Here is a 19,288-nt window from a genome sequence, read left to right on the forward strand (position 1 = left end):
CCTCACTGAAATTCTCAACAAATAAGATGCTGATTTGAAAGCGTCTAAGACAATTAAATCCGTCAGTATTGATGGAAAGAATGGCCACCCACTCATAGAAACCAGTTTGTAAATTCCTTTTGTTAGTGTAGTGTTTTTTATCTATCAAAATAAATGGCCACTCACACAGTTCTTGTGCTACTGGACAACAGATGGAAGGGGAATCTTTTCATTCATCAGCTGTGATAGAATGACTAGTGCAAAAGAAAGAAATGAATAATTTGTTTTGGTTTTTATTTCTATTTTTACTTTTTGTTTCTTTTGTGAAGAGTTGCAGCATCCTTTCAACATCAGCCTACTCCACATAATTAGAATAGCTTACTCTTGTAATGCTTTCAATGCACAACCATTGCCTCATGGATCTGCAAGCTAACGAATTAAACCAAAAAGGGATGAAACAGAAAAGCAAAATGAATAAAATAATTAAATCAGTATAATGGACAGATTTGTCTGCTCTCTCAGAATGATGCTGAGCTAGTACGCCGAAGTTGATATTTGAGTTCTGGAGTTGTATCCAAAGGTAAAAGCATCTGTATCTCCTGTTCAAAAGTAACATTGAGAGAAGCAAGTCATTAGCCAAGGGGGAAAAGGACAAAAATCTAATCATTGACATACTCTAATTTCAATTCCTGGACATCCTAAATGACTGCTCTCAAGTTCATTACTTGAATCAGCAGCAAGAAAGAAGTTTATTACTTGAAAATTTTGGAACCATGAATTGTATACCATAAAAGGTGTGTGAACTAATGATTAGAGATAGAGAAGCAATTTTAACAGCCAATATGGTTTAGGTATTTGAGAATTCAAATTCAAATAGTAAAGCTAAAATTGAAACTAATATCTAATAGGATCTGAGGGAAATGTGACCAAATAGGACTTGAGTGGAAGTTACAAGAAGTGATTTAAGCACCTATAATTTAACAATGGATATGGCACTGAACAGAATAGAATGGCAAAACATAGAGTTGGGACAAGGCTTAGATGATGATGATGATGATCTGGAGGAAATGCGAATTTAAGGGGCAATCCTGCCAATAAAGTGCACAAATCCACTCCTCCACTTCATACTGTTCAGAGTAATATGTTCTATTGTATGTGTATATGCACATTTAAATAAGTATTTATGAACACAACATGTCATTTATATATACATTTACACACCATATCTTCTAGAGGTGGCACGTTCCTACTTTTACATGGTTTTAGACTTATAAGCAGATTTAACTTTACCCATCTGATAATCTGTCTTCCTACGTATCAAAATACAGAACAGTACAACAGGAAAACCTACCTAATTATATCTCACCAGGCCATCCACAAACTGAAAAAGAAAAGATACCACTTGACACTGTTTGAGGTACACTGACAGAATAGAAACACAATCCAGAAATTCAATTGGCTCAATAGTCAATAGGTCTTGTTTTCCTGTTTTTTCCTTACAGTCTTTTCAAGGTTTGAAAACCATAATGTACTGGTTGGTTAAACCAGGATAAACTGTCATCCTCTTTTACAAATTACTGAAAAACTTTCCCTTCTACTCCTGTTCACTTTCTGTTTTCTTCACCATGCCCCCCACTTCACCCAAAGTGGTACTTCTCTCTCTCTCTCTTAGGAGATAATAACTTTTATAACACATAAATCTAATTAAACTGACCATGAAATACAGCAATAAAATTTGAAGCAATCATTATGCATTATTGGGGGCCTATATGTATTTGTGGGAGAAAAAGGGGCTTCTGTGTAATTCTAATTTATTTCAGTCTTTTGTTTGTTTAAGCAAGTGGTTGGTGTGAGTTAGAGTGAGAGAGAGAGAGAGAGAGAATTGTACCTCTTGTTCTCATAGTGGATATTTTTCCTCTCCTCCCATGGATGTAGGCTACCAAGCCGAACCACGTTAAATCTTGGTGTTCTCTCCATTTTTCTTCTTATCTTCTCCTTGTCAATTCTATTTTTATGTTGTTTAACATGGTATCAGAGCAAGTGTTCTAGTTGCTGTGAAGGTGTTCCAGTTTAGGGGTAAGCAAGAAAAATTGACAAACCGGACTGAACCCAAAAACCGACAGAAACTGAATCGGAAATCCTGTTAACCAAACCAATTGGTATACATATATTTCTATATATATTATATATATTATAAATTAATAAATATGCATTATATATAAATATATAATATATTATTTATTATTTTAAATATAATTATATATGTTTCTATATTTTATTTTATATTTATATGTTTTTATAATATATATTATAAATATAAAAAAACCGAAAAACTGACGAATCAAACCGATGATTAATCGATCAGCTTCGGTTCAGTTTTGGTTACCGGTTTTCTAGAAACCGGTAGGACTGGTTTGGTTTCAAAAATAGGTCCACAGTTCGGTTAAACGAACCTTGAGCACTCATATTCCAGTTGTTGTGAAGGTGTTCCGGTTGTTGTGGAGGTGTTCTATTTCATGTTCAGTTGAGGTAGTAGTTGACTACTATGAAATATCTTCATGTAGTAGTCAACTACTAAGAATAGGATATTGATAGTAATCGACTACTACGAAACCGCTTCGTGTAGTAGTTGACTACTAGCCTCAGGATAAGTATTTTGTGAGTTGTTGGTTTTGTGAGTTGAAAAAGGGGCTTTAATGCCTCAAGTTGTGGTTGTTTGGAAAAGAGGCCGTGATGCCTCAATTGTGGTTGTTTGTGAATTGAAAAAGGGATTTTGATGCCTCAAATTGTGGTTGGTTGGGAAAGAGGTTGTGATGCCTCAAGTTGTGGTTGTTTGGTGGTTGGTTGGAAAAGAGGCTGTGATGCCTCAAGTTATAGTTGTTTGTGAGTTGAAAAAGGGGTTTTGATGCCTCAAGTTGTGGTTTTTTGTGAGTTGAAAAAGGGCTTTGATGCCTCAAGTTGTAATTGTTTGGTGGTTGGTGGTTCTGTGAGTTGGAAAAGAGGTTTTGATGCCTCAAGTTGTGGTTGTTTGTTGGTGGTGATTTTGTGAGTTGGAAAAGAGGTTGTGATGCCTCAAGTTGTGGATGCTTGTAAATTGGTAATGGTTTGTAGTGTGGTGGTAGTTTTGTTGGTGAACGTGTGAAGCTCCCTTGGTGTATCGGTGAACTATTGCTTCATAGGTCCCTTCAACATCTCAAGGTTCATGGCTGTTGTTGCTTCAATAGTAAACATATTTCCATGAAGGTTGCTTCAACATCCTTGCAAACTCAATCTGATTTTCCCACCTTGAGTTTGAGGGGGCATGTTAAGAGTTATCTTGTATTTGGTTGTATTTAGGTATATTTGTAATATTGTGGGGACTAATATGTATTTGTGGGAAAAAAGGGTTTTTGTATAATTCTGATGTATTTCAGTCTTTTGCTTATTTAAGCAAGTGGTTGTGTGAGATTAAGGTTTGAGGAAGAGTGAGTTAGAGTGTGTGTGTGTGTGTGTGTGTGAGAGAGAGAGAGAGAGAGAGTTGTATCTCTTGTTCTCATAGTGGATATTTTTCCTCTCCTTCTGTGGATGTAGGCTACCAAGCCAAACCACGTTAAATTATTATTTTCTCCTTGATTTGCTATTCTATTTTTATGTTGTTTAACACATTCATTCTTGTATTTCTTATCATATTTTTTACTTAAATTATAATTTTATTTATATATAAATTGCCTAGAGAACTGCTTGTAATTTCAATCAGTTGAATTTCAGTGAAACCAATTTCTCTAGTATGAAGATAGTAGAACATAGAACTTTTGTTTGAAAAGTTTTTGAATTGAGTAATTAATTACATAAGTTGTTGTGAGCAACTTCTCCTGCACACCATGACTCTAGTTCCCATTATTGGAATTAAAGACATAATTTCATGTAGCTGACCCCATATAGCTGGAACAAGGCTTAGATGATGATGACGGTTTAAAGGGCAATCCTGCAAATAAAGTGCACAAATCCAATTCACTTCATGCTGTTCAGAGTAATATGTTCTGTCGTATGTGTATATGTACATTTAAATATGCATTTATGAACACACTATGTAAATAGGTTCCATGCAACAAAGTAACATGCCAGTTATATATGCATTTACACCCCATATCTTCCAGAGGTGAAATGTTACTACTTTTACATGGTTTTAGACTTATAAGTAGATTCAACTTTACACATCTGATAATCTGTGTTCCTACGTATCAAAATACAGAACAACACAACAGGAAATCCTACCTAATTATATCTCATCAGGCCATCCACAAACTGAAAAAGAAAAGATACCACTTGACTTGACATTGTTTAAGGTACATTGACAGCATAGAAACTCAACCCAGAAAATCAATTGGCTCAACAGTCAATAGAAGTTCTTGTTTTCCTGTTTTTGCCTTAGAGTCTTTTCAAGGTTTGAAAACCATAATGTACTGGCACTGACCATGAAATACAGCTTTAGAGAAGGCACAAACACCCTGAAACATATGCTGGAGACTTTGATGGCTCTGAGGTATATGCTTTAGGTATGCCTCATGCCCCTCACACACCCTCGTACAGAAAGAAAGAAAAGGAAAGGAAAGGAAAGGAAAGAAAATGAAATAAAAGGGAAGGGAAGTCCAGGAGCCCTGGTGAAGCCCCCCACCTCAACACCTTTCAGATGCAGCCCTATTTGGTTTCTTGTGCCAAGGGGTCCTGTTGACATATATCACCAGAAAGAACTCTTTCTTGAGGAGGTGTAAGTCTCTATACCTGATCAGCTGATAATCAACTTACACTTTCTTTGGGCATCTAATAATACTGCAATCCTTTCTGCAGCTGTTGTTGTTGTTACTTCACAATCATTTAACTGTGATACCTCTTTCCATTCTTTCTTATATTATTTTATCATATTTGTGATTTATAATTTTATTTGTATTTAAGTTGCCTAGAGAACTGCTAGTAATTTCAATCAGTTGAATTTCACTGAATCAATTTCTCTAGTATGAAGATAATAGAACACAGAAGTTTGTTTTAAGAGAAGTTTTTGAATTGAGTAATAAATTATAAATTGTTGTGAGCAACTTCTCCTGCACACCCGACTGATGACTCTAGTTCCCAATATGGGAATTGAAGACACAGTTTTAGAATAACAAGGACTAATGTCCTATGCTAGAAAATAATACCCTTGACAAAGAGGCTTCTTAAGGTATGAGTAACTTTGGTGGAACAAAATGCAGATGAGGTGTTTAGTAAAGCTAGATGAAATGGAATCTGGGTATGCAATTATTCTAGAGATGACAAAGTGCATGCTAAATCAAAAACAGTATTTAATATTATTATTAATGTTAAATCATCTAAATCTAATAAATGCCAATGCCATTTTTGCTTAAACAAACATACCTTCTGCCTTTTGAGCCTCTTATTTGTTTTCTTTAACTTTGATGCCTCATTCTCCAACTGGTTGGTATAGGCCTATCATCACCACAGCGGACAGAAAAAGAGAAAAGCCAGTCTTAATATTGAAGATAAGGGAGCAAACAAAATCCCAATATATTAGGCTTCTTGTGTAAAAGACAAACAAATAAATGGGCCACCAAATCCACCTGCTTCCTTGCCCTTGATCTGGCAGCTGATTCACGGTTTTTGATCATCCTTTTCTGCCTCCTTTCAATAGTCTTCTCCATCATCTCATCTGAGAATTGTCGCTTTCTTTCAACTGTTGACTGTGAATCTGATGATGTTGCCGTCACTATTGGCATCGACATTGACAGTGCCAGTTGGTTCCCTGAGTACCCAGCATCTACAACTGAATTCCCAAACACTGATACAGCAGCAGGCATACTTGAACCCAAGACTGCCATCTGCTGGTGTTGAACAGCAGCCATCTGGAATTGCAACCAATCTGCCTGTTGAGATGCTGCAACCATTGGGTCAATTGCCATCAAGGACTGAGGATTAAGAACACCATTATCATTCCCTATATTAATGGCACCAGCTCGGATAAGAAAATCCTCTAGTGTGGTTTCCCCAAGGGTCCGCTGCCTCTGCACAGATCCATCACCTTCTGCATTGTCTTGCTCTTGCTGAGCAATCTCTTTCCAAACCTCGTCAACTGTTTTCCTACTGAGCGTCCCATTCAAATTCAAATTCCCAGGAAAGATTGGAGGAGAAGATGAAGATGAGGCGTTCACACTGGAAAGTTGTTCCTGAATTACCTGATTTCCTTCAGCAGCAACAACACTCTTCAACAGCTCATCCATATTCATACTATTCAAGGGCTTTTCTACATTCCCCAGCTGGTTCTGGACCTCATCAAGGGTGAGATTGTAAAGAGATCCTTGCCTACCCAGAGGGGGGAAATGAGCCGCCTGACCTCTATTGGGAGAGACCATGATTCTAAACCCCATTCACCAAACTCTAACCCCTACTAAGTACTAACAACAAGAACTGGAAAAGTTATCCCCAACACAGAAGGACAAAACCCAGAAGCTAGTACTACGATTCCCAAAAATTAAATCCAATTCAACTCCACTTATTGAATAAAAATTGGCATTTCCTAAAACCCCAAGTGGCAGATGTATAAGAGCAAAAGACAGATAAAATATCAACAAATAAAATCTCCTCGGTTGATTGAACGAGGGGGAAAGTAAATGGCAGCTTACGTTTGCAATAAAAAGTGCAAGAGAAGGTGCGGCAGAGCATGTAAAGGAGAAGTTCAAGAGCCGCGTCCGAGCCGCCAGAAAGATTGAAAAACCAGTTAGAGATCGACCTATGAACGCGGATTCAGTGCGGAAGATTCGGATTTTCACAGATAAAATTGGTAGAGTGAAACAAAGAGAGAGACCGTTTTAAGCGGGTTACTTTGAACTGGAATTTCGTCAGTATGAAATTCCGGTTTCTGTTAAGGATGTTCTCTCTCCTCTCTTATATATGTTCTCTCTCCTCTCATCTGTGGATGACTGGACAAAACTCACCTGCCGTTAGTGCACTCTTAATGTTTCTTAACAGAGTGTGTCCACCTCACTATAAATAACAACTTTTATCACCAAATCACCCTTGAATGGCGAGTTAGAAGAAAAGGGTATTTTATATTTTTCAATTTTCTTTCTTTTTTTTTTACATTTTTAGTGTTTTATTATAATTTCTAATGTTTTTATAATTTCTGTTTTTTTAGGGGAATATTTGAAACCGTGGCCGTTTTTCAAAAAATGGTGCCACATCGGATCCACATAGGCGTTTCAACAAACGCCCATATATCTCATTGTTTGGTTCAGCCGATTATTAAAAAATCGGGCATGCATCGATGAACCGTTTCCCTCAACGCTTGACTAATGTGTATCCTATGTGGTGCTTACCTGTCAGCACATACATGAAAAACAGTGATGAAAATCACCTTACCAAACAACATAGTGTTGCTCATTGCCTACGTGGGAGAAGCGTTTTTTTTTTGTGAAAAACGGGTCTTGGAAGCATGGGCATTTTTTCTTGAAAATCAGTCCCAAAAAGTGCCCACCCTTCCAAACACCATGTACATTTTTCTATTTTCTACAATATATAAAATTTCCTGTATTTTTTGTTATTTATTTGCAATTTCTGTGTTTTTCTATAATTTTTGGTGTTTTTTCTACAATTTTTATTTTCTAATTTTGTTTTTCAATTTTTCTATAGTTTCTATAATTTGAAAGTAATTTTTTATTTTGTGTGCAATTTCTATAATTTTTTATATTTTTCGCAATTTCTATGTTTTTATGTATTTTATATTTGAAAATATTCTTTTTGAATTTTTCCTTTTTTTTCATGTCTAAATACTAAAATATATGTATATAATTTATATTTTTCTATGAAGGTTAAAATGGTAATATATTAACAGCCGTTAGTCTCTTTAATGTCAAGTTAGTGATATGGTGAGTTTTAGACATTTTAAAAAGTTGTGATGAGTTTAAGAGAAATGCTAAAAACTTAGTCTCTTTTTTATTTTTAAAATTGAACAAAAGAACTCACTCACCATTAATACATTAACTCTCTCTCTTCTCTTTCTAATTAATTACTTTGATGAGTCTTTGATGATCTCTCCTCGTTAATCAATCCATTGACTATCTCTACCCTAATAACTTCACTAATTATCTCTGTCTCAACTAGCGTGGACCCGTGAGATGTTCAAGAAAATCTGAAAGATTTAATAATTTTATTTACTATTAATTAATATTAAATTAATAATCAAAATATGTTGTTAATTAACTAAAAGTATTTAAAGTTATTGTTAATATCTAAAATTTTAATAATTGTATTTTCATTTAATGTTGATTTATACAAAATAATTATTATTAATTTAATATGAACAAATATTTTTAATAAATTTAGTTTTATTAATATAGTAATTTTAATAATTGATATTGTTTTTATTATTTTTAAATGAAATTTTGATTAGCTATAAATAAATAAAAATAACTACAAAAACTAACATTTTTATTAATTTCACTAATAATTAACAATTATATAGGAATGATAACGGGATGGGTTTAGGGTAGGGCACCCCATCCCTATCCTTTTCCCATAGTCAAGACACTCTACTCCATCCCCACCCCATCCCCAATGTCAAGTGGGTTCAAGGCAAGGCAACCACTCCTCAATGTCGGGCGAGTTCAAGGGCAAAGCACCCCACTCCTCATCAAGGATGGGGAATCCTCAAATTTCCCTGCTCTGTCCCCAGTATTGATGGGCTCAAGTAGAGGTGTAAATCGGGTCATGCTAGGCCAAGCCTTAGGTCAGGCCGCGAACCAGGCCAAGCTATGAGAGGTCCATTTTTTAAAAAAAATGAAAAAGATGTTTAAATTTTTATTTCATATGATTTTTGATGTATACAATTGTTTATATATACAACTAGACCTATTCAGTTTATTAATTTATTAAATAATATAGATATATATATATATATATATTACTACATATATAAAAAAGTACTTATTTTATGTATAATAAATAATATATATATGCTTCTTAAACTATTAATAAATATCAATTTACTATAAGGAAATATAAATTAGTTTATTAATTTATTAAATTATTACTAAATTAATATAATATAATTAGTTTATAAAAGTAATAAAATTTTTAATTTTTAAAAAATCATAGTTTTATAATTAACACGGGCTTCTTTATCAACAGAAAATGTGTGAGCCCAGCCCGACCACCGGGCCTAGGTCTTGAGTCTGAGTTCGGCCCTTATATAAAGCCCGAAGCCTGATCTATACACAAAATCTCTTTCTAGTCTAGTATAAAAAATATATAAAATTTCTATATATATTAATATAAAATTTGTTATTAAAGTATTATATAATAATATTTACCATAGATGCATATACCTTCCAAGTTGAGCTTATTAGGGGTTGTTTAGCTTGGGCCTTATCCGCTAAAGCTATCATGGACTCCAAAAATCTGATACTCAATTAGACTTCGGATTTGATTATCCTTGATAATGTGTGGGCATGGTGCACATCTCAGTTAGACCTAACTCAAAAGAAAATAGTTGCTTGAGCTTGCAAATTTATAAATCTAATCGGGTTAGGTTAAGTTATAAACGATTTGTAACTTTTTATTATTAATTATTAAAATATTGTATTTATTTAAAATATAGTAATTTTTGGAAATTATCATATTTTCAGAAATATTGCTAATTTCTTGACTAAAACTAATTAAATGTAATTTTCTAGTAATTAAATATAAATTTTTGGTAATTAAATGTAATTTTTTATTATTTATAGCTTAAATTATAATTATTGTTAACTATAGTTTAAAAATAATTATTGTTAATTATATTACTATTAATAATTAATATACATTATTTTTTTCATTATTATTCAGTCTTTTTTTGCAATAAAATACAATTAATTTAATTTTTAATTATTTTTAGTATTTTAATTAAGCTTTAGGTTTTTCAAAATTTTTGGATTTTAATTAATTTTTGGTGTTTTTTCATTATTATTCAGTAATTTTTGCATATGAGTATTTTTCAAACATTTTCAATATTTTCATCATTTATTTTTGCATTTAGTCACTACAAAATTAATTTGCATTTATTTTCAGTAAAAATAAATTAAATAACTAAATAAATACCATAGTCAATAAAAAATATAGTTAATTTTAAATATTTTTCAATAAATTTTTGCTTGGGTATTTTTTAATAATTTTTTATTTTTTAGTAATAAAATACTATTAATTGTACTTTTTAATTATTTTTAGTAAATACCCTTATTAATATAAAATATTGTTAATTTTCAGTATTTTAATTATGTTTAGGTGTTTTAGAATCTTTCGAATTTCTAATTAATTGTTGTATTTTAAAACTATCGATTAATATTTTTTATTAGCATTTATTAAGGTCTCAACTCATAAGTTATCTAATAATATTATTAAAGCTATTAATTAATATTTTTATATTTAAATTTTTTATTTTTATTAGTGTTTATTAAGTTGGATTTTTAAGTGGAATTGAAACACATTTTTAATATTTACTAAGTTTTGTTAATATTTATTTTTAGTAAAAGTTTAGTGGATTTTTAAATTAATAATTTTTTTACTGTTTAACCTAAACCTATTTTTATTATTTGGTTTATATCATGGTTTTCAAAACCGGACCGGAAAAATCGGGGACTGGTTAGGTAATCGGTTCCGTTTTACTCCAGAACCGTTATTTTGCCAAAAACCATTGATTTGCTTAGCAAACCGCTGACTCAAGCAATCAAACCGTTTGAACCGTTCAACGGTTTTGGCCATTTTTTATTTTTTATTATTTTTGCCAGAATGCGTTATCTGTTCGATTCAAACGATCATACCGTTGAACCTGGGAACTGGACCTTTGATCAATTTGTTGTCCAGTTCGGTTTTAAAAACCTTGATTTATATATTTACTATACTCTCTCTCTCTCTCTCTCTCTTAAATGTAATAATAATATGCATTAAAATAAGAGGCCTTGGAAAACCCAAAGGTTTCTCTCTAATAGTGTGCAGCTTTATTAATCTAATCAAGATAAGCAATGATTACTGTTTTATATTTTTTAAAACAAAAGAAAATAAGAAAAAATGTAAAATATGGAGAAAATGGATAAAAAGCTTCTAGAGAGAGAGAGAGAGAGATTACTCCAAGCTTGTACTTTTCTTCTTTGTGGTTATTTTCAAGAAGCAATTATTTTTGAGAATTATTTATCTTTTTTTTTCTCATGTTAAAATTTAACAAAATAACTCAAATGGCCAATATAAGCTTTAAGACTTTTATTTCCTCTCATTAATTCAGCATTTACTCCCTCACCTCCTTTTTATTAACCCCTTTAATTATCTCTTCTCATTAATTATGCCATTAATTCTCCCCTTTTCATTACTACATTAAATTGTCTAAAATTCATAACTTTATCTATACTAGTAAATGTGCATGTACTTTGCATGTGTCTATGTTATGATAATTGTAGTAATAATATATTCAAAAAATTTTTTATAAACTATGTATTTTTATTTTTGTTTTTATATTTCTTGTCTTTTATTATTAATCAAATGCAGATTGCAAAATTTAAATCTGATTACATAAACACCTCATCCAAATATGTGATAATCAGATCAAACTATAAAGTTTCAAGTATCATTTACAGGACTATACCTACTTGGCTAGACTCTTCTTTTTCTAGTGTTTTATTTGTTTGGTGTATCTTTATTATTTTGTTCATTTATCAAAAAAATATAAGATTTAAATAGAGGGAATTGAATGAGGTGAAAATTTGACCCGATTAATGGTTCTCGTGTTGCTTTCAAATTAATTCCAAATTTTTTATTTATTTTAAAATAAAAATTAAAAAAATTAAAAAACTTTCATGTATCATAATATTGTTCAATTATTCCCAATGGCCAAAATTAGTTAGGGTTTTTAAGTTTCCATTTTAATTTTTAGTTTTCTCATTTTTGTGATTCTTTTCAATTTGCAACAATAAAAATTGCAACTCCAATAAAGAAATCGAAAAATCAATGCAAGAGATGAAATATTAACATTGATCTTATATTATAAATTTAAGATACACCAAGCGGACAATCTGGAATTTGAAGAGATTTAGAAAGATGAGAGAGACATAAGAAGAGTAAATGGTGTTGTAGTGGTAATGATGATGAACATGGAGATAGTCGTCACTGGCGGCTACTTCTTCTTCTTATTCTTATTCTTTCTCACTTCTCAGCTTTAACCAGTCACCTCCTTGTCAAAGTTTCACACTCCTCATAATAATGTATACATACGGTTCACTTTAACTTAATCCTAACGTAACAACCAAAATAAAAAATTACAAATATATTTTACAACTTATCGGTTTAACCCACTTAAACTGAATAGTTGAACCACTGAGTAGAAATCGAAAGCCAAAGCGGTTTCGTTTCTGAGTCGGTTTTTTAAACCTTGATTTTAGTCAAAAGAAAGTTCCACAATCTTATTCATATTTTTAATAGTAGTGTAAATATAGAATTATATGTGTTCATTGTTTTTTGTATTTTTGTGTGTAAAAATAATTTTGATATGTCACACATACTTTTTTTTTGCAAAATTTATGTAATTTTTTCATTTTTGTATTTTTATATTTTATCAAATTTTATTATTTATTTATGACATTAAAGTATAACACATTTAACCCAAAAGTTGAATTATTTATTATTAATTTTTATGTTTTATTTTTGGTCATTTCTAAATTATCAATAAAAATAATTATTATTTATTATACTTATTTTTTTAATTGGATTAATAATAATATCATAAATATGTCTAATTTGTCTATATTTTTGTAATTCTCTATATTTGTTTATATTTTAAAAATTTTATTACCTAACTATGAGTCTATGACTTTATAGGTTTATCAATTTGATCCGAATGGTTGAATTGCTTAGCCACTACTTGGATAAAGAATTGTTTTGTTCTTGAGTCAATTTTAAAATGTATGGGTTTATATTGTTAAAAATATTGACATAGATATAATTAATAGCATTTATTAGTGAATAATAATTTAAAATATATAGGATTTAATAAGAGAAAATGGGATTAATACCTTAAGTATAAAACTTAATGAGAGGGGATTAAATGAGGAGAAAAATAATAATTGAAGTTATATTTTCAACACTCACAATTAGAGATAGATTAAATACACAAATATGGCTTTTTTAGTAACCATTAAAGCTGGCATTAAAATTATAATAAAACGACTTTATACTCTTTCTCTAACAAAGAAATGGAGGGTAATTTTAGTCCAAAAAAAGTTTCACATTATATCCACACTTTTATATATAGTATAGATCTATATCCATTTTAACTTAACTATAATTTTATATTCATTAGATATATGAGAAATTGTATAAAACTCACCATGACTTTTCAATATTTCTCTTAAACTCACAATAATTTTTCAAAATGTCCATGGAATCCCATGTCAATAATTTGACGGTAAATAGACTAATGGGTATTAGTAGATTACCATTTACCCTTTATTATATTTGACTCGAAACCCATACCAAAGAATACGTCAACATACTCCCCTATCACTAGAGTTGTAAATTGGGTCGTGTTGCCCATGGTCCAGCACGATATAATCGTGAGGGGTCGTACTGGGCTGGGGGTTTCAGGTCTACGGGTTGGCACAACACAACACAACTATGCTCGTGGCCCACGTGTTGGCACAACCCAACTCGCAGCACAGTACAACACGACTCGCATGCCTGCAATGGGCCTAATGTGGCCCCGCTCGAGGAACTAGCCGTTGGAGACCTCCCAACGGCTAGTTTCAACTTTTTGGGGATTTTTTCCAGAAATACCCCCCAATAGCTATATAGGGGGTATTTATGTATTTTGGCTTTGTGGGAGAAAAAATGACAAAAATGCCCCCCAAACTAGCTATTATATAGTTGTTGGGGGGCATTTTGAATGAAGTGATACATGACTTTACAATGACAAGAAAAACCCTCCCAACAACTAAAAAGTTGTTAGTTTTTAGGGTCTTTTGGACAATCGAATTATTTTTAATTCCTATAAATAGCCCAATTCTCCACCATTCTCACCACACCCATTCAACAATTCTCTTCTCATTATCTCTCAGGCTCTCATATACTCTCTCTACTCTCCAATTCTCAAGTCTTGACTTTTTTCAAGTTAATTTCAATAAGAAGGCTTGCTCAAGTATCTCAAGTTAGCAATTTGAGAGACTTGAAGACTTCGATCGTTGAAATCAAGTTGAGATTGCAATCCAAGTAAGTGCAATTAAATTAATTTTTATTTTTTTAAATAAAAAATGGTTGGCTCTTCCCAAAACTAATTCCCTAGCATGTTCAATGCCGACGATATTCGGTCGCAATATGATAGCGTTAGAATTGATATGGATGTTGCTGAAATTGCCGGAGTTCTGACCCCTAGTACTAGTACTACTGCTGGTTGGGGATGGGAAAAAGAAGGAAACTAAATTGACTAGCCTAGTTTGGAAACTATTTAAAATAGAAGAGGTTTAGGGGAAGGGGAAATGGCCATTTTCCAAAAATGTAGGAGTGACTTTAGCTATTGTATTAAAGGTGGTACTATCCACTTGGGCAGACATTTGCTCACCCATGTGAAACAAGAAGAAAAAGAAAGGAAAGAAAAATGCTAAACACAAATTAGGAGTGGGTTTTAGTACTTTTAAATATTCACAAGAAAAAATGAGGCAAGAATTGGCAAAATATATTGTACATGTTGAACAATCATTTTTATTAGGTGAGGGTAGTAAACTTGAAATTTTTTTTACATAATTCTATAAATCCTCAATTTAAAAAAAAACGTTTCTAGAAATACTATTAGAGCATATGCTTAGAAAATTTTTTATTCATATAAAAAAAATTTAATTTCTATTTAATCAAATTTTAATTCGAGAGTTGTAATTACTTCTGATATTTGGACCTCTAAATTTAGTATAAGTTATATTTGTGTTGTCGATCATTTTATTGACGAAAGCTGGCTTTTACAAAAAAGAATTATAAGTTTTACTGGGCTTGAATGGCCACATATTGGCCCAACTATAGCTACAATTATTTTAAATACTTTATATGCTTATGGAATTGACAATAAACTTTTTTCTATTAGTTTTGATAATGCTAGCAATAATGATTCAACAATAAATATTTTAAAATCTCAATTAAAACTTCATTTTAATGGTAAATTATTTCATATTAGATGTGTATGTCACATCTTAATTTTATGTATTCAAGATGATTTAAATATTATTTCCCATAATATTTCTAAAACTAGAAATTGTATTATATATATTAAAAATTTTGGAGCAAGAAAACAAGAATTTAATTATTTATGTCATAATTATGGTTTAAAATCTAAATATTTTATGTTAGATGTTCAATATAGATGGAATTATACCTATTTTATGTTACAAAGTTTTATTCCTTGTAAACAAATTCTTTCTGATTTTTATAATTCAAATATGCCACATGATATTATACCTGATGAAGATTGAGAACTGGCCATTTGTATAAGAGATTTTTTCACAATTTTTATGATGCAACTAAGGAATTTTCAAGTGTCTATTACCCAACTAGTTGTCTTTTAGTTAATCAATTATTCATGATTAGTGAATATTTTGCAAAGTATAAAAAAATCCATAATTTAAAAGTAGTGTTGAAATAATGGAAAATAAATTTAAAAAATATTGGGAGAACATTTCTTCTCTTTATTGTTTAGTTGAAATATTAGATCCTAGGATTAGAAAACATGGTGTAAATATTTTAATTGAATCATATTATGAAAATATGAATATTGAAATTGGAAATCAAAAAGAAAAAAGTTAATAGTTTATTATTTGAAATGTATAGTTTACATGAATCTAATATGGCAATGAATAAAAAATCTACAACTTGTACAAGGCAACTTTCACTTCTAAAACGACTAGTTCTAGTAGTGCAAAAGATAGAATTTGGTTTTTAATAAGTAGGGGCAGAAATCTATTGCCACCTCTTCAACAAGTTCATTTACAGAACTTGATTTTTATTTACACTCCGACTCAGAAGGAATGAATAACTTTGATACCTTATCCTGGTGGAGTAGACACGAAAAAAATTATCCAGTCCTTGCCACCATGGCATGTGATCTACCAACCCCTCTGGTGTTTATAATTCCATCGAAGTCTTGTTTTAGTGTAAGTAGTAGGGTGTTGGATAACAAAAAAAGCTGCATGGATGATGAAAGTTTGGAGATGTTCATATGCGTCAAAGAGTGGCTAGATGTTGATGATAGATTACAAGACAAAGGAGGGTATGACAATACATCCGATGATAGATTACAAGACAAAGCATATGATCAAAATTAATATGGAGATAGAGGTGAAACTTGAAGAAAAATGATGATGGCAACATTTTTTTGTATAATCAATAATTTTGTACATTTTTAAAATTATTGTAAATTTTGTTATTCAAGTTTATTTAAATTATTTGTTATTTTTCAACAATATAATTTTTAATTTTCTATTTGTAATTGTATTATATTTTTATACTTTATTCCATTTTGTTAAGTATTTTTTACCATTGTATTGTTCAAGTTTCAAATTTTAATGAAATAAAATTCCTATTTTTTCCAATTTGTTGTCCATTTGGCATTTTGTTAAGTATTTTTTCATTTCTTTGTTAGAATTTTTATTTTTTTTTTCAATTTCTTCACTTGTTCTCAAAGGAAAGTTAAGTATTTCAATTTTACTTAACAAAAAAATCAAAATGTAAAAAAAAAATAGTTTGGCCCATTCGGCCCAGGCCTGACCCATAGCCCAGCCCAGCATGGCTTGGAGTCTTATTGGCCTAGGCCCACAATCCAATACAGCACGACACATGCCAACCCCCAACTTATCCGAGGGGAGGGAAGCACGGTCCAACTCAGCCCATGTGCCGACATGACACAACCCGATTTATAACTCTACTAATCACAACCCAGAACAGGGGTGCCATCATCAAAGACGAGATTGACGTAAAGTACAAAACCCCAAGTGTTCAACCCAAGATTTTTAACCATGTGTTTGATGTAACATCTCAGTAGTAATCATCACCAAATAAGTAAATACTCATGATTAAGCAGTAAGGGTGAACGCTGAATCAGTGACCACATATCCAACTGCACCACCAAAAATGATCACCAAAATTGCGAAGGTGAGTTTTGACGGACAGGGCTGTTCTCAAAATTTGGTATCCGCTATGGCAACCAAAAGGGGCGTACAAGATCTGAAAACGATGAAGGTATCAACATTGGAGTGATGAAGCAAATTCATGTTGGTGAAGATTGCGAGGTAGAAAACAATGGCAACCGGCAGGAATTTCTTTGCAGTCTCCAATTTGAAATGGTCATGGTAGCGAAATCCTAATTTCCCAAGAACACAAACACCCAAAGTAGAGGTCAAGTACTGCAATGCACAAGGCAAGAAACAACTTCTCACGCTCTAGCTTGTCTCTTTTGATGGGGAGAAAACCTTGGCTTTTCAAGAAACTAGGCAAGTATACATAGCATGGAGGTTTCATAGCTCTGCGTTTTGATGAAAGCACTTGGATTTCCATCTCCATCTTTGACGAAGTTCTTGAGTATGGTGGATAATGGAAGATGGGAAGCTTAGTAAGTCAAAAATCATGGTCTCATTACTGCTATTGGGAAGATAAGTGTACTGTGGAGAAAGCTGTCTCCCATGAAAAACTGATTGGGGGCTTTGAAGGTATCAAGAGGTCGTTGATAGAGCTGATCAGGGGTAGTTTGGTCATGAAAATTACCTCTATGTTGATGTGGACAATTTATGTCTATGAACACTAATGGTACTTTAAGGGATGATGAGTTTTGGAAAACAAAACCTCACTGACATGGGGTCCTTGGACGTTTTGAAAAGTTATGGTGAATTTAAGAGAAATGCTAAAAAGTTGTAGTGAGTTTTAGACAATTTCCCTATATATTTATATTAAATTATAATTATCAATAAAAAATAATTATATTAAAATAGAAATATTCAATGATATATTGTTAGGCTAAATAGTCTAATTGAATTTAAATGATAGTTAATTAACTAATTAATTTATATTTTAGAATAAATATTATTTAATTCAATCAACAAATAAAATCAGTGTTTTAAAAATCGACTTGAAGGCTGAATAGTTTTTGCCTCTAGGTCACGAGTTAATGGTTCAACCATTCGGGTTGGACAAATCCAACCATGACAAATCATCCATCTATATATGTATAATATGATATAATATAATTACGTTTTGTGTGTGTAATATATTATTTTATGATTAATTTGTATTTTTTATTTTTATAAATAAATGAGCCAAAATTGAAATTTAAGACCATAAAGTGAGGTTTTTTTTTTATATATAGTGGGTTGCAAAGATCGTCTGATCACGAAAATTTACCCAAAAAATATCACCCTAATCAAACAACTGAGCACAAAGTTAAGTCCTCTAAAAGCTTTCAATACATTGTGTATTGCAATACATGACCCAATAACTAAATCAAAAGGGTCAATGGTTCAACCACCTAGGTTGAATAGGTTTTGACCAAATAAATGGTTTTTGACAAAATAGTAGGTTTTAGGAAACCCAAAATTAAAAATAGGGATGAGTGATGGTTTGAATGATTTAACTGTTGGAATCAATAATGAGTTGAAAGCATGAAATAAAACACCATAAAAATTATAATCAATTTATATTCATTTTAAATAATAAAATTAATTAATCATAGTAAAAATAATTTATTAAGTTACTTAAATAAGATAAATAACTATTAGTTATTACTATTGATAAAAATATTTTTATGAATATAATAAAAGACAAATAAATTAATAAAAAGTAATAAGATTAATTAAAAACTAATATCCATTTAAAATTACTATAAAACTAAAACAAATTTATCTAATAATTATTAGTTTTATAATTAAGTTTTACTAATAAACTTAAATTCCATTGAAAAATAAAAAAATTAATATAATTAATAAATTTTAATAAGGATTAATAAAAATAAAAATATTAAATTCTATTTAAAAATAGGGAAAAATACAAAAAGATCATAGTGTTTTCTAACAATTATATGAATCTCCTCTATATAAGTTTTTAACCTAAACAAAAACCTCCCATATTGTTTTGAAAATTGGTGCATATACTTACCTTCCATTAGAATTCAAAATAGAAAATGTTGATGTAATGCATTAATTTTTTTTAAACATCAAATTTACCTTAACCAACTTTATTTTAAAATAATTACAAACCAAAAAATATATTTTGGTAAAAAATATTTTTACCTAAAAAT

At 31.0% G+C, this 19,288-nt stretch overlaps 1 protein-coding gene and 1 pseudogene across 4 annotated transcripts; both read right to left on the minus strand.

Annotated features, from left to right (window-relative positions):
• Positions 1-252: 252 nt before the first annotated feature.
• Positions 253-6,953, minus strand: LOC104605887 (ABSCISIC ACID-INSENSITIVE 5-like protein 3). Of its 4 annotated transcripts, none has more exons than XM_088892243.1 (4): positions 5,574-6,953; positions 5,371-5,442; positions 3,807-3,943; positions 253-578 (listed from the first exon to the last, which is right to left on the minus strand). In XM_088892243.1, exons 1-4 carry the CDS (start codon positions 6,375-6,377, stop codon positions 335-337), a joined length of 1,257 nt encoding a protein of 418 aa, XP_088748369.1. In that variant the 5' UTR covers positions 6,378-6,953; the 3' UTR covers positions 253-334. The 4 variants fall into 4 exon arrangements, 3 of the variants coding, with proteins under 3 accessions (XP_088748369.1, XP_010269128.1, XP_088748372.1); XR_016078833.1 differs by having other exon boundaries at positions 441-578; positions 1,868-3,943; positions 5,574-6,951; XM_010270826.3 differs by lacking the exon at positions 3,807-3,943 and having other exon boundaries at positions 5,574-6,949.
• Positions 6,954-16,787: 9,834 nt separating this feature from the next.
• Positions 16,788-17,562, minus strand: LOC148803689 (GDP-fucose transporter 1 pseudogene; annotated as a pseudogene).
• Between the last annotated feature and the right edge of the window lie 1,726 nt (positions 17,563-19,288).

The sequence above is a fragment of the Nelumbo nucifera genome, chromosome 1 (genome assembly GCF_055504915.1).
Source record: "Nelumbo nucifera cultivar China Antique chromosome 1, China Antique-T2T, whole genome shotgun sequence".
In the NCBI taxonomy this organism is placed as follows: domain Eukaryota; kingdom Viridiplantae; phylum Streptophyta; class Magnoliopsida; order Proteales; family Nelumbonaceae; genus Nelumbo; species Nelumbo nucifera.

What these genes read in the sequence shown, in the direction of transcription:
- LOC104605887 (XM_088892243.1), bottom strand. Translation starts at nt 6,377, where the DNA reads ATGGGGTTTAGAATCATGGTCTCTCCCAATAGAGGTCAGGCGGCTCAT. An exon ending in AGAGGCTCAAAAGGCAGAAG is followed by an intron (nt 3,944 to 5,370) that starts GTATGTTTGTTT and finishes CTTTATTTGCAG; the next exon opens with GATTGCCCTTTAAACCGTCA. An exon ending in AGTTGCTCACAACAACTTAT is followed by an intron (nt 579 to 3,806) that starts GTAATTAATTAC and finishes ACTTTTGAACAG; the next exon opens with GAGATACAGATGCTTTTACC.